At 40.1% G+C, this 27,741-nt stretch overlaps 1 protein-coding gene across 1 annotated transcript in view; it reads right to left on the minus strand.

Moving 5' to 3' along the window:
• CNTN3 (contactin 3 (plasmacytoma associated)) overlaps positions 1-27,741 on the minus strand; it is a 292,769-nt gene that overhangs the window by 96,283 nt on the left and 168,745 nt on the right. Inside the window, exons 5-6 of the mRNA XM_006890641.1 lie at positions 1,637-1,840; positions 80-182 (exon numbers count right to left, since the gene is read on the minus strand). Of these exons, the coding sequence (XP_006890703.1) occupies positions 80-182; positions 1,637-1,840 (307 nt within the window). The remainder of the gene's footprint in view (positions 1-79; positions 183-1,636; positions 1,841-27,741) is intronic.

Raw genomic sequence — 27,741 nt, forward strand, 5'->3', positions numbered from 1 at the left:
AGAGGCTGTTAAAAACCATCTTGATCTCTTAGAGCAATCTGATATTTCTGCACACAGGAATAAATGTTATAAAACTTACTTTCCAAGGGCAAAACATTCCAATTTTACAGTTGATCCTTTAGCTGCTGGGAGAGTTTCTGGAAACTGAACTTCTATTTTGGGCTCATATTCACCCATCACACCTGTAAATACAGAAGATAATATGATTAGCCTCAGTGGTTCTTTTGCGTCTCAGTTTTCTTTAACAAAACACCCTTTTCCTCTGCCTTGAGCCAGCTCCTCCTGGCAGTTTAAGTGTCTCACTCACTACTGTAGAAGCACTTCTAACACAGTTCAAGCACACAGCCTTAAAACAGAATCTCAGAATTCGGGGTTCAGTGACCCAGAAGTGACGACTGGCAGGAGTGGTTCCGAGAAAGCGAGCGCACTTCTTCAATTACATCAAGTGGGAAGATTTTTTTTAAAAAAAGATGCTTTCTGCTGGAACATTCTAGTCAAACTAAAATACACAATGCCTTAGAACTCCTTGAAAGTTCCTAAAGAACAAAAATTATGCCAGAGAATTTACTTAATGGCTTTTTGGTGGCATAGACACCAAATTGAAGCATACTAAATTGTTTCCCAGAGGTGAGAAACAGTGAATTAAAACATGGAGACGGTCACGTTCAGCGAGAACTTCCTGGAAAATATGTTTAGTCACGTTGTGGCCTGGCTTTCTACTGCAGCAGACAGCTCAGTGGAAGTGGGTCACCCTCCAGGGCTGACAGACCTGCTGTCCCTGCAGACCCACGCTCTCCGCGGACACTGCCGGCAAAGGGGCAAAAGACTGCTTGTTTCTTAAGAGATGTTTCCAAACCGATCTTAAAAAAAAAAAAGGAAAAAAAAAAGCTCATGCTGACAAAGGTGACTTCAAGGGACTACACAGCCAGTGTCACACAGAGCAGGTGCACGGTTCAGGCTCTGCTGTCACCTTCTTGAAATTTTGGAGAGTGTCTGAACACAGTGACCTGAGTGTTCCTCTTATACGGGGTCTTGTGCAGCTGCTGTGGGTTAAGGAGCTACACTAACCCAAAGTCACTGGGTTCTAATCCACCAGCTACTCCACTGGAGAAATGCTGGGCAGTCTCCTCCCACGTGATTTACGGACCCTGAGACCGTAACAACCGTGGGGTAGGGGGCATCACTGGTGCTTGTGCCTTGGGTAAATTTTGTGAACTAAAATAAGAGGTTCTTAAAAATTCTGCATTTAGGGCAGGGAGATAATTGTGTGACAATGAATGAATATTTTCAAAAGAAAGTGAACTGGGGGAAGTAGAGGGGGTAAAATGCACAACAATGAGTGAATGAAAAAATCTAACTTTTCTGTAAACTTCTGTTAAAATCATAATTAAACAATTCTGTGTTACATCTGCATGTGTCTAGTGAAACTAAAGTACATAGTGTCTTTTTAGGACTCATGTCAGCCATTTCTACTCATATCTACTCTTTGTTTGAGGAAAAATTCCAAAGCTATGATATTTTTTTTAAGTGTGAGGACTGTGCCGTAAATCTTACAGATGTGCTGTTTTGCTTTGTCTCCTGTCTGTGTTTGAGTTGACAAGGTTCAGTGAGAACAGTACTCTGAAACCATTCATACCATCAGATCGCAGCACCAACGGGGTGGGTGAACCCAGAACTCGGGTGTTTGTCACCAGACTCCTGACCACGCACGTGTAATTCCCCACATCAGAGGGTTCCACTTTGGCTATGTAGAGGTGCCCTGTCTCCTGAGACACAAATCTCCGGCTGTCCTCTTCAACAAACGATGGGTACTCATTGAAGATCCACGCATAGGACAGTTCTAGTAAAATAAATCAAGAGGAAGAAATGTCATTGCTAAAGGAAACTTTCCACAGCATATAAAAAACAACAACAACAACAAACGCAACTCATAGGAATGCTATATAGTCATTGCCATGACTGGCGGGGGGCCCTGGTGGCATCAATGTTAAGCACTGGCCGTTAACTCAAAGATCAGCTGTTCCAACTTGCCAGCCAGTCTGAGGAGGAAAGGTGGCGTGGTCTGCTTCCACCCGTGACATGCGTCGAAGCCCCAGGGTGGCTCTGCTCTCTCCTGTGGGTCCGTATAGGTTGGAATCCACTCGGCAGAATTTCCCTTTGGCTGTCAGATGAGGAGAAACCAGGATGCAGGGACAAGTCATTCCCAGGCTCTTCTGTGTCCCCAAAGCCCTTGCTCAGAACAAGATACAGAGCTCCTGAGTCAGTCAAGTTCCTGACAGTAAAAGCAGCTAAGGTACTGGATTCCCAGAGCAGTGCTTCTGGCTGTGAGTGTAGACATGTCATGTGTGGGACGCTGGTAAACCAGTTAGGACGTCTTGCAGACACTCTGTACTCTTGACTTCACAGGGCATGGCCATACCATCGCTGTGTACTTCTGGGCTGTAGCCCCTACCCAGCAGCTGATACATGACCAGGTGCCATCACTGGGCTTTGCCTCATGGGCTCTAGTGTTTCAAAGAGAACTCCTGTGTCCTCAGGATTGACTACTTGGAAGATGATCACTGGGTCTTTCTTCTGAGGGGCCCCTGAGAGGACTTAAACGCTCAACCTTTTGGTTAGCAACCAGGCATCCTAGCTGTTTGTACCACTCAAGGACTTTTGTTAACATTGGAAAAAAACCTGGGAACAAATAAAGAAAAACCTAACTGTGAAGCCGACTCTTAACAGCAACGCTATAGATAGCATTTATACTATCAATCAATGCTGGGCATACGGAGGGACAGAGTCCTGATGGCTCAGTGGCTACGCACATGGCTGATTAACAAAGGCTGGCAGTTCGAGGCCTCTGTCAGGAGGAGGATGTGGCAGCAGCTTCTGTAAAGACTTCGTGTCTTGGAAACACTGGCATTGAGCTGTAGGGGCCACAGTGAGTTGAAATTAACTATCTGATAATTGGATGGATGTCTTACTAATCAGCTGCATGGCTTCCAGATCCTAAAAGTACACCGCCATTGTCTACACAGTGGCAAGAAACTGAACTGCAATTCCGAAGGCACACAGTTCGAATCCACCAGCTTCTCTGCAGGAGAAGAATTGGCAATCTCCTCCCGAGTTATTAACTGCTTCTGAAAAGCCACTGGAAAGTCTGCTATGGCATCTTCAACTCTACGGCATACAAAACCAACAACACATACGCACTGTAGGTTGTCCTTAGAGAACAAGATGCGTTATCTGCACAACATGGAAACAGGAACTCTGCCCCTATGAACAAAGCTAAGAGTGCTTGTGATTAAGGTCAATGCGAGCAGGTTTACTAAGAAGGAGTCCACGCCCCATCCTTTGATACGGTTGTTTAGATGCTGGACCACATTAGCTTGCCTCTTTATAAAATCACCTTTACTTCCAACTAATGTTTAAAGTATTTGTTGAAGACAATTACAAGCAACAGGTAAAATGAGTCCAAATCCATTCTACATTATTAACCAGGACAGTGTTGATGAACTTTCTTAAGGTACCATTTTTTGCCAAAAGAATTATAAAATGATATAAAAAAATTCAAAATAAATTTAGTGAGTGACAACTACTCAAAGTGTTTCTGTCACAATCCCAATGGTGAAAGATTTCTCTCTGATGAGAGGAGAGTCACTGGAAGTGACCACAGAGATGACAAGTACTCACCAGTAGGGTTGCTGGCCTTCCAGAGGAAAGAGAAGTCTTTCCTCATTGGAGGAACATGCCTTAAAGACAGGAGAACACTGAGACATGGAGAGATAAAGACACAGGGGAAGGAGGGAGCACAGATGAAGCCTGGGGGTGTAATATTTAAGTGTGTGCTGTCTAACTGGCTCAAGTTGGTCATTTGAAACTACCAGCTCTTCCTTGGGATAAAGCTACATACAGCACTCTACATCTGCAAAGACTTAGTCTTGGAACTCCTATGACACAATTCTAGTCAGTCTTCATAGGGTCACTATGTGTTGAAATTCACTGGACAGAACAGGCTTAGGTTTTTGATTGGGAGTAGAAATAAAATGTGGCAACTGATTCTCTTCCACTCTGCATGCAAATGCTACAAGTCTCTAAAGATTATCAAGTCTACAGCACATTGTCCAGACACTCTGAAATATTGATTTTGGACCTCAACCTGATCCTTCAATGCTATTGTGTTTGCAGAGTGTGTTTCATAAAATGCCAATAAGTCACATAAGAGGATGTGAAATCTAAAACAGTTTGTTAGATTCTAGGGGGCGGGGGATAGTTCTTAAACATCCAATACAGGGTTGGCTTGCTGGCTACTGTGATGGTGGTTTTCTCTTACATTATTATTGAATAAACCAAGGAGGAAAGGAAGCTTGTAAGAAGGTAGGAGCCATGTGTTCTGCATTTGCAGAAAGTGGCAGCTATTCAAGCAACATCTCTTCCGGGTCTGCCTGCTGCTGTAATCATCCGGTTCCACTCTCCACACTGACTCTGCCCTCCCAGCCCCATAACTGCACTTTGCTCTCAAGGAGGCAACCCCAATTTACTCTGCTTTCGGAGTGTTCCATAAATAAATTTAGTAAGCGTTAGTCAACTCCCTCTTTCTTTTACCCAGCCAGATTAAAATTTCCAAAGCTGCTCAATATATCAGACCTTAGCTGGGTGTTGGGAATAAGAAGTCAAGTTTATTAAACATTATCCTAAAATGAGAGCACTTGATGGGAATAATTCAGGACCAGTGTCAAAACATCTGAAATCTGGCAAAAGCAGAAGAGAGTATTTTATGGTAAGAGAACAAATGCATTAGAATGACATGAGGCAGTCTGGAATGAATATCATAAGCATACGGTTTAAAGATTCAGTTTAGAGAGTTTTTAATTGTAAATTTAAATTATTAATAATACACTGTTACTAAATTCCATCTGCCAATTCCCATGCCAGGATTAATACCCAATATAAGTTTTTCTGTTGTTAGGTGCTATCGAGTTGACTAGGACTCAATGGACTGGAAACTGGGTGTAACCTGATGCTTAATCATGCATGTCACAATCTCTGATATGCTTAGACCCATGGCTACAGTCTCTGTGACAATCCATCCTCGAGGGTCATCTGACCTTTCTTTGATCCTCCCCCATTCCCAGCGTGAAGTCTGTTTCCAAGGACTGATCTCTCCTGGCAATATTGTCAATACCATGATTGTTGTTGCTGTTGTTTGCTTTCGACTCCAGCACTACTCATAGGGACCCTATGAACAAAAGGCCTGAAGCCCCTCTACAACTATTGACATTTATCAAAGTGCATAGGGTTTCCGGAGGCCTGATGTTTAGCAAGTGGATGCCATTCGTGCTTCCAAAAGATGAGAACAGTTCGAAGTTTTCGACAATGATTTAATTTTACTTGGACCTTTAATCAACAAGCACGGTAGCAGCAGTCAAAAAGAAGGGGGGAAAAAAACACCACCAAAAACCCCAAACACATTACATGCGGAAAATCTGGTTTTGTCAAAAACCTCTCGAAAGTGCTAAAGAGCCAGGATGTCAGTTTAAAGACTAACATGAACCTGACTCAAGTCCTGGTATTTTCAGTTGTTTCACATGCATGTGAAAGCTGGCCAGTGGGTAAGGAAGAGCAAAAAACTGGGGAGCTGGTGAAGAGTACTGAATATCCCATAAACTTTCAAAAAAGCACACAAATCTGTCTTAGAGGGAGGTCTAATCAGGGTGATCCTTAGACACAAGGATGGGAAATCTTCATCTCGAACGACCTGACCATGTTGTTATAAGGCTCCAGTTCTTAGAAAAAGGTACTAGATTGAGAAAGGCAAAGGAGAAACAAAAAGTGAAGATGAGCCTTGGCAAGATGGACTGACCCCATGATGGGTTAACCAGGCCTGGGCACGGAGGAGCTCACGTGGGTACTGGGAGGCAGATTAGTGACTGTTTTTTTAGAAAGACTCAGATCATTACATTTTTATGAACAGAATTTAGTCTACATTTGGCAAGCTATATATACACACCCTAATAAGAGGTGGATTGATTCAGTGACTGGGATAATCGAGATGGGAGTGTCAGAGACAGTGTGATTGGCACAGGACAGAGCAGGGTTTAGGGCTGTTGTACATAGGGTCGCTATGAGTCGCAAGCGACTCGACAGCACATAACAACAAGAGGTATATAGACATCTGCAGCACCTGTATCCTTCAAATCTTTCTGACTTGTATGTATTAGAAGATTTCCACTAACTTTCCATCTATTGCCTGCTTTAGGTGTGAAAATGTATATGGCATGACTCTGAACATGTTTGAGAACGTTATGATTTACTGAAGGTAAATAAAGCACAAGATATTTGTGCTTTATTTTTAGTTATCATAAAAATCAGAGTTTAGTTATCATAAAAATCTACATTTGCAATAAATGTTAATTGTTATCCCACCTTAGAATACATATATCAGATTTGTACTCTGTAGATATTAAACATCATTTTATGTATACTGAAAAATAAAATGATACTTCCATATACTCTAACAAGCTAGGTTTCATAAAAACTCTCACCACCTCTGTATAAATCACAGACACATTATGCAAAAACTACTTGGTCACTGTGATTTCTATTAACAATGCTGTATGAATATCAGGACTGTGAAATATTTTTTAGAGGAAAGAGATTTCACCAATAAAAGCCATAAATTAAGAAAATGAAATAGTGAAACTCCACTTTCTCCAAAATAATATGTGATGAATGACCTCAGCTCTCCAGGCACATTCCTTCCAGGGTCACTTAAGCATAAGGCTAGTCAATTTCCCATGAAATATGTCACTCGAGTGTTTACCTGGAGATACATTAATACACACATTACTGACATTTAAGGGTTTACTTCTAGTTCCATTATAAAATTCTATTACGAGAGAGATTTTAATCCTTTGTAGAGGCATTTTCTAGAAGAAATTCTGCCAAATGAAATTGCAGTTGGACAAAATTGTGAAAAAGTAACTCGGGCCATTTTCCCTGGTGCCAGCTGAGAAGTCTGACCGATTCTGGAAGATGTATTTAAGGGTCTGCAGGTCTCCATGTTGTAGTGGAGATTGGTTTTTTTTTTTTGTGTGTGTGTGTGTGTTTTTTTTTACTGGGCTGTACAGTTGGGGAGAGAACTCTGCTGTGACGTTTGCAGATGGCCTGATAGTAATGGGTCTAGGTTGCTGTTATTGCTGTTGGGTGTCACCAAGTCAACCGCAACTCCCAGTAACCCTGTGAACAATGGACTGAGCCCTGTCCAATCCTACATCACCGTCACCATTTCTGATTACAGCTGAACTGGCCAAACACATTAGCCCACTGTTAGAATGACTATGTCAATCCAACTCACTGCAAGTCTTCTTTTCTTACACCTTTCCAAGCATGAGAGGTGGTTGTTGCGTGTCACTGAATTGATTAAGGCATGAACAACGCTCTGAACTTTGCCCTATCATGAGCCAGCCTGACTGTATCAGTCACACCTGACCCCATTGCCACAGTCACAGTGTCAACCCATTTCATCCAGGATCTTCCGCTCTTGTACTGATCTTCTGTTCTTCCAAGCGTGACGCCCTTCTCCAAGGACTGGTCCCTCCTGACCACATACCCAAAGTATACGATACGTGGAAATTCTTTCCTCCAAGGAGTAATCTAGTTTCACCCTTTTAAGGAAAGACTTGTTTGTTCTCCTGGTGGTCCATGGTTCAATACTCTTCCCCAGCACCACAATGCAAAGGCATCGATTCTTCTGCCATCCTTAGTCATTGGCTAGCTCTCAAATGCATAGCAAGCAACTTGAAAGACGATGGCTTAGGTCAGGTGCACCTTAGTCTTCCGGCGAGCATTGTTGATCTTTAACACTCTAGAGAGGCCCCTGACAGCAGACTTTCCCCATGTACCTTGTCTTTGGTTTCCTAACTGCTAGTGCCAAGGTTACTGTGGATCCAAGCAAGATGAAATCATTAACAACTTCAGTCTTTTCTCCATCTATCATGAGGCTGCCGTTTGGCCTGGTAGGGAGGATTTATGTTTTCCTGATGTTGACACGGAATTTACATTGAAGGCTGAAGTCTTTGGCCTTTTGTAGCAAGCGTGTCAAATCCTCCTCAATTTCAGAGTGATGCAAGAGCCCTAACAATGGGCTAAAATGCACCAAAGATACAGTTGCCATGTGTAAAGAGTGGAATCAGTGGCAACTACCAGAACATCATGCTCTCATTCTACAAAAACAGCGGCTGGAATAGACTGTAAGGTGACACAGCCTTCACTACCTTCTGGCCTTTGAGGGTGAGTATTGTAAGCACCCATCACGCTTGTGGTGATACTGTCCTACTTGACTCTTCTCTTTCCAGAGGCGTGACGTTCTAACCCCTACATGAAGCCTCACAGAGCCTGTGGTTGTCTCCCACGTCTTCCATGCTACGGAATTCCTTGCTTCCAACCCCTCGTTCCATCTTTTTCTACCTGCTGCCTTTGGTGAGCACAGATGAGTCATTCCACCGTGCAGCAAACATGCCCCAGAGATAATGTTGATCCCTGCTGTTCTGTGATCACTGTTTAGGTTTTAGAACCCAGCTGCTTCTGTCATACTGGCATCTTTTGTCTCCAGTTTTTATGCTTTGCCATGAAAACCTCTCTCCTAGCAAGTGCCCCCTCTCCTTCCTGGCACCATGGCTGTGGCTTCTGATGTGACGATGTTACTGAGATACAAAAGTGAAGATCTTTCTCCAGCTTTGCCAATGCATATTCCTTTTCTTTTAATTATAATGTAAGTTTACAGAGACTTTGGATTTCCCTTCATTCACTGTGGCACTTTTCTGCGTATTCCTTTTCTTATACAGAATATTTATGGCCTTCTTTTCTAGTAGGTGACTTTCCTTGTTCTCATCCTTGGTTGAAGTTCTCATCATTCTGGTGAGAATCATCCTCCTTTCCCTCCTTGCTCTCTAAAAATATCAAGTTAAGAAGAGACAACAAAGGGGTAAAACCCAACCACATGCAAAACATGATGTCTTACAGTGGATATAGGTACCTGAGAAGGACACACACAAAACACTGCCAACACGTGTGCTGAGACACTTCCTTTGGCGTGAAGAAGAATGATGGGGCTCAAGACATGAATTTAAATTTTAATAAAAAACCATGGAAACTAATGAAGACAGGGCAGAGTTCCTGCCATGTCCCACAGACCCCGCTTACAGTTGCCAGGGTCATGACCTTGTCCTGCATGAACTGAAAGGAGAGAGAAGAATTCCTAAATGATGGGGCTTGGAACTTGAGATAGATGCAGCTATGGAAATAAAAAAAAAATTCTTCTCTGCTTGCTCATTGTTTTAATATAAAAATGCACCTTTTTCAAAGAGTTCAGACACTCTGAAAATGACTTTGCTAGCAAGTAATATGAGTATTACCTCAAAATCAAAATGCTTTTGATGACTAGAAATGTCACAGCCAAGACGTGCTTGTGCAACTAAAAGAAAGTGGATTGTAACAGCTCATTTCCACGCTGCCACGCCTAAAACAACATGTATTTCTGGTATGCAGATAGGCAGTATGTCCTGTTAACCCATCTCCTTTAATCTCCTCACGTATACTGAACAGTGGGCATTTTTAAAAATAGCTTTGGTGATAGGAAGTGACTTTGGTGACAGTAAATAACATCTTCCTTTTAAGTGTAGTCCTGGGAAGGTAAAGAATCTTATCGCTCATGGGAGTGCTAATTTGAGCCAATTATAATTTACTGACCTGCCTTGCTATTAAAATGATATGCAAAATTTACACTGCCCTTGCCAAATGGAAATTTTCTCCAGCACAAGCTAACTACAGGAAGTGCACACTTTAACGAATCCAGAGGCGGTGCTTTTGGGTTGTAATTCCCACATCAACTCACAGAAGCTAATTCCAGAAGGAAGCTTTGGAGAGCTGTAAATGATGCTAAAGAACACTGCAGATGGAGAAAAAATGCAATAAAATAACAAATACAACAGAAGTCACTCTCAGTGCCATGGAGTCAGAATTCACAGAGCTGACGCTCCAGCGGGGCTTGGACGCTGTACAAGACTCAAGAGTTTGTTTAACCTTCTCCCGTGGAGCAACTGGTCGATGTGAAATGTCAGAGAGGAGTGAAACACAACTCCCTACAGGCTAACTCGGTCATCAGAGTCCCCCATGTCATGGCTAATGAATCTAAGTTCAGAAAGAATCACAATGACTGTGTCCATTTCTCATAGTTGCTGTGCGCTGTCAAGTAGGAACCAACCCATGGCGAATCCTCCAGTGAATTCTCAGAGGCTTTAAATCACATGGGAAGAGAATGTCCATCTTTCTCCCATGGAGCTGCTGGTGGATTAGAACCATGTACCTTACAGTTGGCAGTGCCTTTAGGGCTGACAGTGCAAACTCTTACCACGAGGCCACCAGACCTCCCTATTTCTCATTAGGTTTCATTTTCTTTTATGGAAATTGAAACACTTTTCTTAAGCAATGCCATGACAGTTAAGTTTTTCTTTTTGTATAACACGGATGACTTTTTAAAAGAAGATTGAGAATATTCCATTCATTGTTTTATAAAAATGGAGTCTTTATTAAAAAAAAAGTTATTCTGCCAAATCTTAAGTGTTTTCTCAGTAAGGAAAAGAAACTTCTTACAAAGCTGGAGAAAGTAATGTTTCTCTCTCACACAAGCACAGTATAAATATTTACTATCAGTAGCTGCACACCCATCAAAATAGAGTTAACACCATTAAATTCTCTATTTTGAAGTAAGTTATTTTATAAATTACTATCTTTTTTTCTTGTCTCAATTTTCTGAATGATGGATTAGAAATGTGAGGGCTTGATTAAAAATTCCTTTTGAGGGGAGAACATTTTACTGTGTTTCGTAGGTGAAAGTTCTCACAACAAATTTTTGTGAACCATGACATTGGTCGTATTTGATCATAATGTCTCAGCATTCTTGTTATTTCCATCCCGGTTGTTCTTCCATTGGGCTCGAGCTTCCTCATCCCTTACTGCAGTCTCATATTTGCTTCTGGGTAAAGGCTGACCATCTGATCTTACATAGTTGATTGTTTAAAGGAACACATTTTTCACAGAGGATACTGTTTATTTTAAAAGTCAATATATGTATAGGGAGGGGTTGAGAGGAGACAGAAAGATGGGATAAATAATGTATACTGCACTGAAACAGATGAGGGAGAGAATTGTTTAAAAGGGATATATGATTAGATATTATTGTCATGACAGGAGTCCAGAATGAACGTAGCACAGTGGGACTTGGTGGTAGGGATTGAATAACAATGAAACAATTTTTTCTTTTACTTTTCAAAAAGAAAAGCAAACTGGAGGGGAGGGGTAGGCCAGGAAAAAAGTGCAAAAATGAATGAATGGAAATCCAAAGTTTCTGTAAACTTACATTAAAATAAAATTTTAAAGAAGTTTTTTAAAAAGTCAATACATGATTTGGCTAAAAGATAATTTCTGGGTCTGGCTTCACTTCCAGGGCAAAGGGTATCTTAAAGGCATAGCCTCAGGGCATCCTCTCATGTCCCAGTACTATAAATATTTTTTTAATTAAAATAGGAATCTGAGATCTGTTCTACATTTTTCTCCCATTCTAACCAGAAACTTCTCCTGGGACCTTTATCAAAATGGTTACTGGTGCCCGATTACCAAGTAGTTCTTACTGGTTTAGGCTAGAGAAGAACTGAGTCCTGTGGGTGATTTAATCGTATGGATTGTTTTTTTGTGTGTGTGTCTTTATTTGTCTCATTCTTTTTTGCTCAAGTTGAAACCACTGTTGTATTGTAGGAAGGTGCTCACACTACTCATCAAATTAGGATGTAAAACATTATTTTAAGACCTATGTCAAGCCTATTGACTGTTATCCCATGACACTGTGGTCCTAAGCCTTTAACAGAGAAGCCTCCCTGCTGGGGATATATCCAGGAGGTCTCTAGAATTGTCCTTCCACATGCTTTATTCAATTTAAAAACATACGTACTTGCCCAACCCTTGGTTTTTGCTTTTCCTCCTGCACTTGTCCCCTTAGATCTCGTTCATGATCTCATCTTACTCCACCTTGAGTTTGTATACACAGCATCTCTGCCTCTTCCTGGCAATTCTCTGCAGTTGCCTCCCTGTATTTGCACCTGGGGATACTGCTGGTTTTGCCTCAAGGTGGCCACACTGATCTGGGGCTGATTCATAAACGTCTAGCTCATTGTTTTCATCCAGTTTCTCTTTCTATTTGGTGTTCCTTGTAATTCTGAATCCTTCTGTATGCCACTTTATGTTCCAAGCTTGTCATCTGTATCTGTTTCACTTGGTTCCTTGGATATAAGTTGTCAAAGGGCTATGCATGACTAAGACACCATCAGTCTGATTTCTCTCATGAATATAAATTTCACTCTTAAACTAGTCATCAGTGCCTGACTTTTAAGAAATAGTAAATATTCTATTATGGTAGAGCATTTGGTTTTACCTGAATATCTAAAATAAACATGAGAGGAAAAAGTTGCCTCTAAGAATCAATAATCGAAAATACTCCCCTCAAATCCCCATTTCCTGAGACATTGAAGAACATGCCAGGGATTCCACTGTCGCCTTAGGTTCAAGTTAAATATAGATAGTAATTTGTAGGTTTGAGAAAAGTGATAGAAAACAGATTCAGGAAACCGGTATTGAATTTCCTCACATTTCTCTGCCTTTTTCTGAGAATACTAAGTAAATACGCTTACTATTTCCATAGCTTTTGTCTACGCAGATATATGCAGTGAAAAATCTGTAACTCTCTCAGTCTGTAGAAATGTCTTTGAACGCCTGAAAAATAACTCTCAACAGCTCTTTCTGTTATCTGGACAATCTTGCTAACAAAACATGCTAATGTCAAAGACAAATACACATGAAGCTGCACAAGATAACTGCTCAAATTTATCTGCCTACAGTCTTTGCCGGTTTAGGCTAATTTTTTTATCTCTGATGTGAGCATTTTGCTAAACTCACCAATTTGCTTGTAGGCTTTATTTCTAAATCTTCCTTCCCTACTGCTATTATTTTTTACCTGACCTCACCCCTATTAACTGATCCCTCTTTGCAGGTAAGTCAAGACAATGCAAATTCTACTCTCTGGCCCAGGAAATAGCCTTAAATGAATATCTGTAGGTCTTGAATTCAATGTGTCAGTGTAGCTTCTACTAAAATCCATATTAAAAATTAGTTACAACAGTCTATCCCATTAAAATTGTTGGTTTTATGTGCTGTCAAGTGAGAAGTGACCCACAGCTGATCCTCTAGCAGATTTTGCATGGGATGAGACTGCCCATCTCTCTCCTGAAGAGCAGCTAGTGGTGTCGAACCTTGTGCCTTGGGGATTGTAGTGCAGCTTCTTACAACGAGGCCATCAATGGGTGTTTGTATTGAGCAAGACTGTTAAGAGTTTATTGACATTTTGATCTAATGTTAATGACCAGTACCTTTCCCCAAATGAGTGGATTTTTCTCATCTTATTTACTTTTTCCAAATCTTATCGTAACTTGTTTAAGGTATAGCTGTATGTTGTATGGGTCACTAAAGTTGGATGTGTAAGGACTAAAGACGAAAGAGTGTCATCCTGACCTAGTATGTCAAGGGATTATACCGTATAGTAATGCAATGTGCATTTCACATTTCTGTGCGAAGCTCATGATGAATTCAAGTAGCTTAATAATGCTTCTATTCATTCTATAGGCGGATACTATTCTAAACTTACTGCGGCTCTAATGAGACTCCTGAATGAATATTAGCTTTGTGGTGATATTCAAAGTCATAGACTAAGACTCCATGGAGGCAAGCTGACTAAAGGAAATGGAAATGAAATATTCCCTTATTCAACTTCAGGAGCTAAACTCAATTCACCTCAAACAAAAGAGTTTTAAAGCTCATGCCACTAAACTTAATTGGTAAAAAGTCATTTTAAAGCCAACTCAAATATTTGATGAAAGGGTGAAACCAAGTTTCTCCTAGGATGGTAGGATTTCGAAGTTCCATCTTCCATACTTTGGGCATGTGGCCAGAAGGGACTGGTCCCTGATGAAGGACATCATGCTCAGAAGGGTGAAGGGAGAGTGCGGTCAAGTAAGACCTCAGATGAGATGGACTGACACAGTACCTGGGGTCATGCAGGTAGGTGTGTCGGAGTCAGGAAGGCTGGACAAGAATAGGGCAGGGCTCAGAACTGTTGTACACAAGGTCTCTATGAGTTACAGGTGACTTGATGGCACAAAACAACAACAAGGGAAGACTGAGAAAGGTGGTGATGCAGTATGTATACTGCCTTGAAACAGATGAGGGAGAGAACTGTTTAAAAGGGATAGATGATTAGGTATTATGATAATGACGACGATGATGATGACAGGAGTCCCGAACAAAGGTTTCATAGTGGAGCGGACTTGGGGGGAGGGATTGCATAACAATTAAAGAATTTTTCTTTTACTCTTCAAGAGAAGAGCGAACTTGGGGGTAGGGGGTGGGCAGGGAGAAAAGTGCAATAGTGAATGAACGGAAATACAAAGTCTCTGTAAATTTTCATTAAAATGAATAATAATAATAAACCAAAACAACAGCAAAAAACTCCCAACAATCAGATTTGTTTCATAGGGTTCTTATGAGTCATACACAACTTGACTGCACCTAACAACAATACCAATTGCACTGGGTCTATTTATAGATGTCCCCAAAATGTGGTAAATTTTGTGTTGACTCTTCCTTCTTAATTGATATTCTTCTGCACATTCCATCTTAGAAGATGTAAGAGTACTGCCTTTATTTGGCTTCAAACGTATTTACTTGAAGTGACACAAAGAAATGCCACCTGCTCCTTCTTTCAAGGATTTCTGTATAAAGCACTTCTTACTCCAAAGGAGCCGGAGTTCCTTGTGAAAAGAGAAATGGCGATGACATAAGTGTTCTTCAGCCAACTTGATGGAATGTTTTCTTCCCAAGAAAGCAAGTGTGTGACTTTCCAATTCCAGTGCTTGACTCTGCCGTCATCAGAAGTCAAGAACAAATGTGAGAGGAAGCGCGCTCCAGTCACAGAAATGGCAACTGATCCTCTTACAGCCATGGCGGCCTACTAAACTTTATTTGTTTAACTTCTAATTCCAGATTTCACCTTTCTTTATTTTCAACACTACTACATTTTTTATTTCCAAGTAAATGAATATAAACAGCATCTCCCACGGATTTGACTCTGATTGTTTTTTGTTTCTTTCCCCTTAATGTGCCTGAAGTGATTGAAAATGCCTGTCTTTTTTGTTAATTGTTGTTGTTAAGTGCTGCTGAGTTGTAGACAACTCATAGCGACCCTATGAACGAAAGACCTGAACACTTATCTAACTTTTATCCTTTCTCCAAGTTCATAGAGTTTCTGGAGTCAAGCTATTTCAGAAGTGGATGCCACTCCTGCTTCCAAGCTTGTTTTAATCGGGAAGCTCTAACAAACACTGTCCACCATGGGTAACTATTATCACATTTGACACATCAGTGTCACAATGTTTAGCATCACAGCAACCACGAGTTACCTCTGCACAGCAATGCACAGACCAGTGCTATATCACGTAGAAGAACGTTTGTTATTGTTAGATGCCCTCAAATAGTCTATGACTCAAATCGTCATAACAACCCTGTGGACAGTAGGTGGGAACTCTGCACCACCTGTGCCAGCCTCACTGTCTCTGCCCTGATCACGCTCACTGTTTCAGCCACCGTGTCAGTGCGTCCTGATGAGTATCTTTCCCTCCGTCACTGACCATGACATATTCCAGCAGGAACAGAGTCACTAACTCCAAGATGGGTCTCTAGCGTTTGAATCTACTGTGGTTTCACAGGAAGAGGATGGGTAATCTCTTTCCACACTGTGTACAGTCTACAAAAACGTGCTGGAGGAGTATCTTAGGAGGCCGTTCCAATTCTACAGCAATGAATTGTCTTTGGGTTTCAATGGCATCTGGGCAGTTGATATTTTTTAAAAAATACTTTAAACCCATGTATTTTTTTAATTTACCCTCAGGAAATCTAGTCATTTGTGCCTAGACAACTTTTATTATTATTATCATTATTATTATTATTAATTTTAATGAACATTTACGGAGATTTTGGATTTCCATTCATTCATTGTTGCACTTTTCTCCCTGCCCACCCCTCCCCCCCCCAGGGCCTAGAGAACTTTTAATGTCTTTCTGGATACAAAATGAGATATAAGGCCCTGAGAGTTTTTGGTTTTGTGTTTTTTTTAAAATGCTCATATTTATGTCCTCTTTATTTCAACAATCTATCTTTTGTGAAATTTATAAACATGTTTCATTCATCCCTATATTTTAATTATTCAATTAGTTGATTTCAGCTGTCATGCAATAAAGGTACTTTTTCAGCTTCTAATCCGAATGTATTAAATCAAAGCATCAAGTTTTATGTCAGGCAAGCTCTTGGCTATCATTCAGTGATACAAGAGTTCTGATAAAAAACATCTACACTTTAGAGAAAAAAAACATCACCACTTCAAATTCTAGCAAAAATTTGTTTTTGCATCAGCAGGTCTCCTTTTGAAGAGTCAGTCACTGGGAACTCTGTGGAGTACAGTTGTACAGTGAAACTCTTGGGATAACCATTAATTTGGAATACTGTTTATAGCAAGGAAGTCAAAGTGATGACTGTGGAAATGAAAAACTGTGAAAGAAGATAATGGTCCTAGGGACCAGGCAGTATCCACCTTCTCTTCACTCAGACAGGTAGGGGCACACTGCTCAGATTCTCAGCCACCCATTCCTCTGAGGGCCTGAGGCCTGCATTTCTGTCAGTCGTGCGTCAGAACTTGCCCCTTTCATGCTCAGTAGTGTGTACTCCCATTTGTCATACCTGTTGTGAACTATGTGTGTCCACCTCATGCTGCTCAAGCAAATGGAAAAACACTCGACCACCCACCAGTGTCTGTGGCCCGTAGACCAGCACTGTGCATTGCCTTTCCACTGGGCTGGTGACTGGAAACACACATTCCTCCACCCACTGGCCAATCCACAGCAAGCTGTAGTCAGCAGGTGTAGACACCTCTCTGCATCTTCCTTGCTCTTCTACGACCACCCTCTGTCCAGTGGAAGCATAAGCCTCCTCCCATGGGGTCTCCTGACCCAATGAGAGGTGCCGGCTCCTACGCGAGCTGCATGGAAACCAGGGTCCCACACCAGGGAAGAGTACACATGGTCACCACAATCCAGGCAAGAGTGACAACATGTCCTATATCCACGCCAGGAAGTCCAAGGAAAACACAGACAAACACTTGAAGAAATCAGGAAAACGATGACAGAATGAAAGAACAAAACAAAAACAGAATGCTTTCAAAAACAATAATTAGAAATTTAGAAAATTAACACTACAATATCAGAAATGCATAACTTGATGGACCCAACTAGAATCAATGGAGCTTAGAATCCTCAAAATAGAAGGCATGTCTCTCCTCACTCATTTTACCTAAGTGAAACAAATGAAGAGAAATCAAACTGAGAGTTATGAGGTAAACGATCTAGAGGAATAATCTATCTGTGATTAAGATTTCAGAACAGGAGGATACACACAGACAAAGAATTATTAAAGAATCCTTGGAAAAATTTTTAATAACTATGAAGATAGCAGAGAAGGTTAAAAATCTTAATAATCACCAATTAAGTGAATAAATATGCTTACCAAAATAAAATATGCTAACCAGCCAAAAACCTCTAAGACAATCACAGAAACTCAGTAAACACAAAATCAACAGCAAAGGAAAGAAAATCTATTAACACAATTAACTCAGCACAGAAAATTAAGAAGAAACCATTAAACACACACACAAGTCATTCTTCTTCAACACACAAGGATCACACTCTACCATAGACCACATATTAGTCAACAAAGCGAGACTTAATAAACACAAAACCACTAAAATAATACAAAGCTGCTTCTTTGGTCACAATAAACAGGAGTGGAAATCAGATATAATCGGGGGAAGAGATAAAATACATGGGAATGGAACAACACCTTATGTTAAAATGACTGTGTAGTATAGCAGATAATACAAATGAGATTAAAAAAAAATGATAGAATCAAATGAGAAACCGCAACGTAACAGCGCTGAAGAGAACAAAAGCAGTACTCGGAGAAATGAGAGCAATAATGGCCCACACTCATAAAGAAGAAATTACCAAAATCAATAGCTTAATCCTACAAGTTGTACAAATAGAAAGTGAACAGTAAAAGTAGCAAAAGAATCCACATTTACCAGAAAACAGGAAAATAAAAAAGGATTGAAGAAAAATTAATAGAAATAGGAAAACAGTAGTAAGATTAACAACACAATTAACAAGAATAGAATGTGATTCTATGAGAGAATCAACAAAATCCTCTGGCCAAATTAACAAATGAAAGAACGATAAGATGCAAATAACAAAATTTAAAAAATTTATAGGCGGCACGACAACAGTACCAAGTAACAAAAAATTAGCAGAAATTTATTAAAACCAATACCCTAACCAATTTGAGAATGTTGGGGAAAGGTGGACAAAATTCTAGAAACATGCTATCTACCTAAACTAACACAATTAGATGTAGAGAAATTGAACAAACTCACACCAAAAACATAATTTGGACAAGTCAAAATACTCTGAATAAACAACCAAAAAAGACCTGGTTCACACAGTTTCACTGGAGAATTCTATAAAACCTTCAAAGATGAGCTGGTAATAATTCTATTCAAACTATGTCAGTACATAGAAAAGGAAGGATTATTCCCTAATTCATTCTGTGAAGCCAGTGTAACTCTGATATCAAAGCCAGAGAAAGATACCACTAAGAGTGAAAATTATAAATCAATAGCTCCTCATGAATATAGATGCAGAAATTCTAGCCAATAGAATTCAATAGCACATGAGAACCATCCATCATGATTAAGTGGGATTTAGATAAGGAAATTTAAGAATGATTCAACTTTAGAAAATCAATCAACAAAAAGCACCACATAAATAAAACAAAGAAAAAGAATCACATGACTTTCTCAATCGATGCAGAAGACAGTTAACAAAAATCTAACACCCTTTCCTGATAAAAATTAGAAAGGAAAATCTTCAACTTAATTCAAGTCATTTATACAAAACCAACAGTCAACATTACTCTCAACAGAGAAAGAATGAAAGCTTCCCCCTCTTGAGAACTGGTATGAGACATGAACGCCCATTATTATTCTCATTCAGTATGGTACTTTCAGCCATGGACAGAACAATAAAGGGGAAAAGGGAAATAATGGCCTTCTAAACTGGTAAGGAAGAAGTGGAAAAGTCTATGTTCACAGATGACATGACCCTATTAATACAAAACCCCAGGGACTCCACAAGCTATTTATTGGAGCTAAGAGGAGGGTATAGAAATGTGTGGAAGAGTACAAGATCAATATACAAACCTCAGTAGTATTCCTCTACTCTTATAAAAAGCACCCTGAATAGCAGAACTGGAAGATAACATAATTTATAATAGCTCCTCAAAGGATAAAATGCCTAGGAATAACTCCAACCAGGAATGCAAAGATCTATACAGAGAACACTGCAAAATATTATCACCAAAAAAACCCCCAAACACAACAAAACAAAAAAAAAAATCAAATCCCCAAAAAACCAAAAGAAAGAAGCACAAGGCATTTCCTATCTGAGTGGCATCCCACTTCCTAAACCACATGCCTCAGGAAACTCTATGAACTTGGAGAAATGATGATAGTTTTGGAAAGGCATTAGGTCTTTTGTTCATAGAGTCACTATGAGTCGTGCTTGACTTGACAGCAGTCAACAACAACATCTATACCATACTCATGGATAGAAAGATTGAACATTTTCAAAATGTCCATACTACCTAAAATCTAAGTGCTCTAGAGATACAGTGCAATAATGATACAAATTCCAACAACATTCTTCAGTGATATGGAAAAACTAATCTCTAAATTTCTATGGAAAGAAAATCAGCTCCACATAACTAAAGCATTTTAGGGGTTCTCACAATTCCTGACATCAGATCTGACTAACAGGACAGTCAAAACAGTCTAGGACCAGTACTCTGAGTCATTTGGACTGGTGGAATAGAGTTAAGAACACACAAGAAATCTATCCTGTTAAGGACAGATGATCTTTGACGATGGACTGACATTCATTAGGTGAGGGAAGAGGCAGTATCTTTAAGAAATGGTGCTGGTAAAACTGTTTATTATCTATGCCTCACACCACACCCAAAAATTAAGTTAAAGACATAAATGTTACTATAAAACTATGCAGATCATGGAAGAAAAAAAATGACAAAGCTTGGAACTCTAATCTATATCACATATAGAATATTAAGCATAAATAAGAAAGTATACACAACTAGATTCTTAGGATCTTCTAAAGTTAAATACTTCTGTCTAACAAAGGATTTCACTAAGAAAGTGAGAAAAGACTCTACAATCTGGGGAAAACTTTTGGCAGTGACAAGAATCATAATCTCTAAATTGTATTGAAAATGCCAGGACTTTATCAACAAAATTATAAGCAATCCAATTTTTAAAAATGAGCAAAGGATAGGAACAGACACTTTACAAAAAGGAAAAACAAAGGCAATCAGATGACTTAATTCCTAATAAATAAAAACAAGCAAATACACATTGTTCAAGTGGATGTCCTGTAAGGTTTCCAAAGTAATAAATACTGTATTTCCTCCCACATATAATAAAGATTCCATCTTTACAGGTTCTGACTGATTGGATCTTATGCCTGAGGACCATCTTGTAGGTTTGAACTGCTTTCCTCTAGGTCAATAGCCAATCACTTCATCCACTCCACCAGAAGGTCTTGGTAGCATTAGCCATCAAATGAAAATAAACTGCCATCCCCTTTTCCTTATGACTCAGGGTGAAGTCTCTCTCAGGGAGGAGTGATAGGGAATGGCAAAGGACACACTGACAAAGAAGATTAATCAGAACTGGCTTTGACAAGCACTGTGGCATTTGGACAAGAACAAACTGGGAGGAGGGTAGAGAGAATAGTGCAACAAGGAATGAATGGAAACCCAAAATCTCTGTAAATGTTTATGAAAATAAAATATAGAAAAAAAAGAAAATAAACTGCCAATTATTAAGAAACAACAGTTGATCCTCCAGCAGGTTTTCAGAGGCTGAGCGAGCCAATTTCCTATGGACCATGCCACCAAAACTCCCCAAGGGATGCCAATGAAAAGTACATTGGGATATGTTCTCACATTGGCAATAATAGCACTGATTTAAAACAACAACAACAAAAGAAATAGTAACAACAAAGAGAAACAAAAAATGCTGGCAAGGACATGAAGAGATCAGCAAGGTTGTGAAAAAAAAAAAAAAGAAAAACGGAAAATCTTATACACTGTTGGTTGCAACATGATACACAAACCAGTATTAGGTCAAACAATGTGTCACTTCCTTAAACAACTAAAAATACCTATGTCATATAACCCAGCATTCCCACTCCTAGGTATATATGCTACAAAAATAAGAGTTGTGACGTGAATAGACATATCCAATACATGTTCACTGAAAGATTATTCACAAAAGCTAAAAAGATGGAAAAATGTTCATCTAAGTGTCTATCAAGGATGAAAGTATAAACAAAGTGTAGTATCTACTTAAGCACGGAATACTACACAAGGATAAAGAATAATGATAAATCTGTGAAGTATTTCATAACACAAAGGAATCTGGAGGTCAGTTTGATTAGTAACATACATGTATCAGAAATGGATATATACTGCATGATACTAATAGTATAAATAAGTCAAGAAAAGGGTTATGCCCAGAAAGACACCACCTTTGTGGTTACCAGGGATGGGAACGTGATGGAGGAACAATCCCTAGAGTGTAGGCATGTACTCATTCTGCTGAAGGGACAGGCAACACATGGTACGGAGACAGTCATCACACCATGACTGAGACAAAAGATGACACGGAGGGACATAAAGATACATGACAACTAAATGCTAGAACATGAACAGTCCTACCACAACAGGAGAAATACATGTTCAAATGGTAACTTTTATTATTTTTTAAAAAAATTTATTGGCTTAGCTAAAAGAATTTGTTTACATTGTGTTTCATTCACGTACATTATTTTCACCCCTCCTTCCAGTTACCAAACTCTGTGACTCCATGATTTCACCCTCTCCTTAACCTTAGGTCTCTTGCTCCCTCCCCTACACTCTTTGGCTAGCCGTACAATTTTTACTAGTTATCCTTTTCTTTTTACGATGATAATCTTATACAGTATTTGTTCTTACACACCTGAGTCAGTTCACTCGGCATAATGCTCTCTAGAAGTCCCATGCTCTTATATAATATTTCTTAAAACCATTGCTCTTGAGTGCTGTGTAGTATTCTATCATGTGAATGTACCACACTTTTGAGTCGGGGTCTCTTGGTGCTGCTCAGTCAGGTGCACTGTGCTGTAATTCTAATAAACTTTCAATTTTAGATTCCATGGATGAGACCTGAGTGTCCTGAGCTAATGTCTGCCCTTTGTCTTCTCTCCAGAGAGAATTTTGTTTATTCATAGCCAGACAATATATTCTAATACTTTCCTAAGTTCGAATGAGTGGACACTTAGATATACATGCCAATCAGATACGGGGTACAAAACTGCCCTCATGCACGTAATCGGCATGCTTATGGATTCTTCTGTATGTGTTACGTGTATATTCCTATACATGACTGCACAAGTGGTACTCAACTAGGAACCCCGCTTAGACAGAACCCAATGGCTTCCAGAATTGAGCTCCTTGGCCTGAAGGTTCTATATTCTAGTTTGATGAGGAGCATCTGAGGTCTTAAAAAATGGTGATCAGTCACCTAAAACAAAACTATTAGTCTTTTCCTGCCTGGAGCAAGAAAACCAAAAACTCAAGAAAGCAATTAGCTCAAAGTTACATAAGCACCATAAATGCATTATATAACAAAGTTACATAAAAAAAATCAGTAAGAGCACTCTCCAGCCTCAGGCCAGAGCTACCTGGTGCCCAGCAACCCTGCTGTTCATTCTAAAACAGGGACACAGCAGAATGTACTGGTCAGGATGGGGGGAGGGAGCAATGCAGGTTAAAACTCAAATGCTTAAAGAAGACCAGAATTACTGGTCTTAAAGAGACTAGGGAGCCCTGAGACTATTGCCCTCAATTATTCTTCAATAAAATAACGGATGAGCCTACAAAATAAACATTGACACCAGGAGCTGCACATCCTTTGGACAATCAACGTAAGAGACCAACATGGCAATATCGACCCCAAAACAAAGGCAGGAAGGGGCAGAGACACTGGAAGACTGGAAGTACACCAAGCGGGACAGGGGGCGTGTTCTGCACCATCCTGTAGATTACTAGCAAGGTGACAGAATAGCACATGCACAAGTAAGGAGTGGAAAACACAATAGTTATGCTAACTTCCACCCAAAGCTCAAAGCAACTGTCAAAAGAGGGGGAAACTGATAAGGCTGGGTACTCTTACCTTCTCATTAGGCATAGGTAACTACAGAAATGAAGCAATTGGTGATGTTAAGAGAAATAGGAAGGATTTGCAAGCTGGCAATATGTGAGAACCTCATCTACCCAGAATGGGCTCCTCCAGGTAGAAATACAAGCATGTGACAGGAAAGCTCTGACGGTTACAAGGAATGCATGACACAGAAAATGCAGGCAGCCAGTGAGGTCCCTGAACCTTCACTGTGTCAATTGTTTTGTTGAGGATCTTCCTTTCTTTCACTGACTTTCCATTTTCCCCAGAACGATGTCTTCTTCCTAGAACTGATGCCTCTTATTATTTCCCAATATAGAAGACAAAATATCACGTTGTCTGAGACAGAGGTATTACTTTGTTGGTAAATGGGATGCTCGGTACTCTTTCACAACGTCACAATTCAAAGGCACCAATTAGAAGTCACTAGTGGACAAAGTTACTATTATACATAATAGATGGTATACCAATTGATATATTTCAGCTAATGGATACTGCCCTGGACATGCTCACCAAGTTGTGTCAAGAAATCTGGAGAACAACCACTTGGCCAACTGACTGGAAGAGATCTATATTTGTTCCCATTCCAAAGAAAGGTGACCCAACTGAGTGTGGAGACTATAAAATAATATAGTTGATTTCACATGCAAGCAAGATTCTGCTGAAGATTATCCAAAAACAACTGAAACAGCATATCAGCAGAGAACTACCAGAAGTCCAGGCTGAGTTTAGAAGGGGTCGTGGTAGTAGGGGTATTGTAGCTAATGTTAGATGGATCTTGGCAGAAAGCAGGGAATACCAAAGGAATGTCTATCTGTGTTTCATTGATTATGCAAAGGCATTTGACTGTGTGGATCATAACAAACTGTGGCTGACTCTGAGAAGAATGGGAATCCCAGAACACTTGATCGTTCTAATGCGAAACTTATACTTGGACCAGGAGGCAGTTGTCAGAACAGAGCAAGGGAACACTGCATGGTTCAAAATTGGGAAGGGCGTACACCAGCGATGCATCCTATCTCCATACCTCTTCAACCTATATGCAGAACAGATTCTCCGGGAGGCTGGGCTCTATGAGGAGAAATGTGGGGTCAAGACTGGTGGAAGATGTATCAACAATCTGCAATATGCAGATGACACAACCCTGCCTGCTGAAACTAAGGAGGACCTGAAGCGCTTGCTGCAGAGGGTCAAGGAATGCAGCCTCCAATATGGATTGAGGCTCAATGTCAAGGAGAAAAAGATTCTCACCACTGGACCAATTGGTAGCATCAGGATGGATGGTGAAGAGATTGAGATTGTTCACATCTTTAGTTTGCTTGGCTCCACAATTAACACTCTTGGCACCAGAAGCCAGGAAATTAAAAGACATATTGCAATGGGAAAGTCTGCTCTTAGGGACCTCTCTAAAGTACTGAAGAGCAATGGTATCTCTCTGGAGACTAAGGTGTGTCTGATACAGGCCATGGTCTTTGCTATCACTTGTTATGCATCAGAGAGTTGGACAGTGACTAGGGAGGATAGAAGGAAAATTGATGCCTTTGAGCTGTGGTGCTAGAGAAGAGTATTGAATGTACCATGGACTGCTAGGACAACAAACAGATTTATCCTGGAGAGGGTTAAACCAGGCAGCTCCTTGGAGGCAAGGATTCTGAGGTTCCGTCTAACATAATTTGGACATGTTGTAAGGAGATACCGGTCCTTGGAGAGGGACATCATGCTTGGTAGGGTGGAGGGACAGCGCAGGAGGGAAAGACGCTCTATGAGGTGGATGTATGACTGGGGTAATCGGGATGGGAGTGTCAGAGATGGTGCGATTGGCACAGGACAGAGCAGAGTTTAGGGCTGTTGTACACAGGGTCGCTATGAGTCACAAGCAACTCAACAGCACATAACAACAACAACAAGAATCTGATGGGGGAAGGGGGGTAAAGATGTGGTGTGAAAAGCTATGTATAGGAACTTTGTAAGGAAACCCGTATAAAAGGAAAAATTATTTAAAAAATGAAAAGAAAGGACCACGGCTGGTATAAATGATTAAGACAAGAGGCAGAGTGGGTTGGGACTGAGTAAAAGGAGTAGACAGGAAAATCAGAATTAACATTTTACTCTCATAAGGAAATATAAACTTATATTAATTAATGAACTGAAAAAAAACCCCCAAAAAACAACCAAAACAAACCCAAAAGCAAACCCATACATCATCAGATCTTGCTTGAGCAGAAAGCTAATAGGATTGAACTTTGATTCTGAGAAATATGCAGAATTCAGGTATACTGAAACACAGCATCTTGTCTTGAAAATTAATCAGATCTCTTAAGTTTGCCACCAAGGCAGGGTTCATGGTATAGGCAGTGTGGAGAGTGCTGGGGAGTGAGTGTACCACCTTGCATACCTCCACACGTGCGTCATAATTTGCAGTTCTATTTCTAGCTTGCTTTTGGAAACATTTCCAAATGGGAATTAATTATTTCTAAATGTCATCTTGACTACCTCTCATCTTAAATCATAGAAACACCACATCACAACTCTATGAGGATATTGAGAATTTGCTTTGCCTTTAAAATCAAAAGAGCTGTTAATTAAATCTCGTCTCCCTCTATTGTTTTGGATGGGCCTACCAAAATGAAATGGAGAAAAGGTCCCTATTCCACTTAACTTACGAATCTTAATGATGACATGAAGACATGATGTAGGGAAAGAAACAATTTTTAGTTAAACCTCCTAACATCATACATATACACCAGGAGCTTGGTGATTAAAAATGTCCTCTCTTCTGCAATTAGTGAATTTTAATCATGGAATGAAGGGGAGAATGCATAAGGGTGGGTGACCAGCCCACAGGAGAGGGGCAGATGGTCCACCACTGACTCCCTAAGATGTAACTCGAGTGGTTTCTTTCTATAAATGTTTCAATGGAATTCGGGTGGTTTCTAGAAAAAGCCTTTCACTTGATTAAAACCGTTATGTTGTTTATCAAGTCTGGACCAACCCACAGCTGGCCCTCCAGTGGGTTTTCAGAAGCAGTAAATTGCCTGGGAGAAGACTGCCCACTTCTTTGCAGAACATTTGTGGGATTTGAACTGTGTACATTTGGACTGGTAGTAAATTCCATAGTACCAAGCCACCAGAGTCCCCCAAAAGAAATCTTTCTAGTATTACTCAAAAGACAAGTAATAAACAGACACCAGAAACAAATATACCTACTGCTTACTCACCAACTATCTCATTAACCGATACTATGTGTTTAAGACATAGTGAAAAATCAACCCTCCCACTACTGCACTTATTAAGAACATAGGCCTCGTGGAAACAATGCCCAGATGATAAATAAGCAACAGTAGCACTGGGCGGAATGGGTCATCTTATGGTGGCTGGGCCATGATCCCCAGTGGTTTGATAGTCTGGAATGGGGCAAGCTGGCAAGTAAGTAATGATACCGCCTTTCTCTGTTCTGTGATCTGACGATATCATCTTCTATTTTTAAACAACATTTGGTCAGAGAATGAAATAGTTGATAAGTGTGCAGTAGGTATGTTAGTTTCTGGTGTCTGTCTATTATGGTGGTGATTTTAATTCAGTTAAAGTGTTTTTTTTCCCATCAGAAACTACCTGTTACATTGTCAGTCAACAGCTGGCTCTTCAGGGAGCCAATGGGAGACCTGGCGTTCAGAGGAGTGGCTGTAATTCACTACTGATAAGCAAATGAGAATATAAATTCGAACAAAGTACTATTTTCCTAAATATTTAAGGTTTGAATATTTAAAAATTGAAATAGACTAAATAGTCATTATTATGTATATAAACCTTCAGGGACTACTTGCTACACAAGTCTTATATTCAGATACAGTCAATTTGAACTTTATCTAATTATTGACTTTAGAAATCCAAGTACTTAAAGTATCACTTAAAATGCCATGCAAGAAGACTTATACACAGAAATGTTCTAAGATTTCCATAACTATTTTGTTAAAAAGGAAGGAAGGAAACACGAGTCTAGAAAATTGCTTTTGATATTAAGTAAGAAAATAATTTGAATAAAGACTTTCCTGGGCTTGGGCAGTGGAGGGGGGAGGGCAAGCTATAAAATGACCCCTGCTTTAGAGTAACACCAAGGACTGTGGTTGATAGACATGGCCACACCTGAATACTGAGCCTTGGCCTATGTTCGGGTATCAGGCGCTTTGATGGCCTCGTCC

The sequence above is a fragment of the Elephantulus edwardii genome, unplaced genomic scaffold (genome assembly GCF_000299155.1).
Source record: "Elephantulus edwardii isolate Elephantulus edwardi_28Jun2011 unplaced genomic scaffold, EleEdw1.0 scaffold00091, whole genome shotgun sequence".
Taxonomy (NCBI): Eukaryota; Metazoa; Chordata; class Mammalia; order Macroscelidea; family Macroscelididae; genus Elephantulus; species Elephantulus edwardii.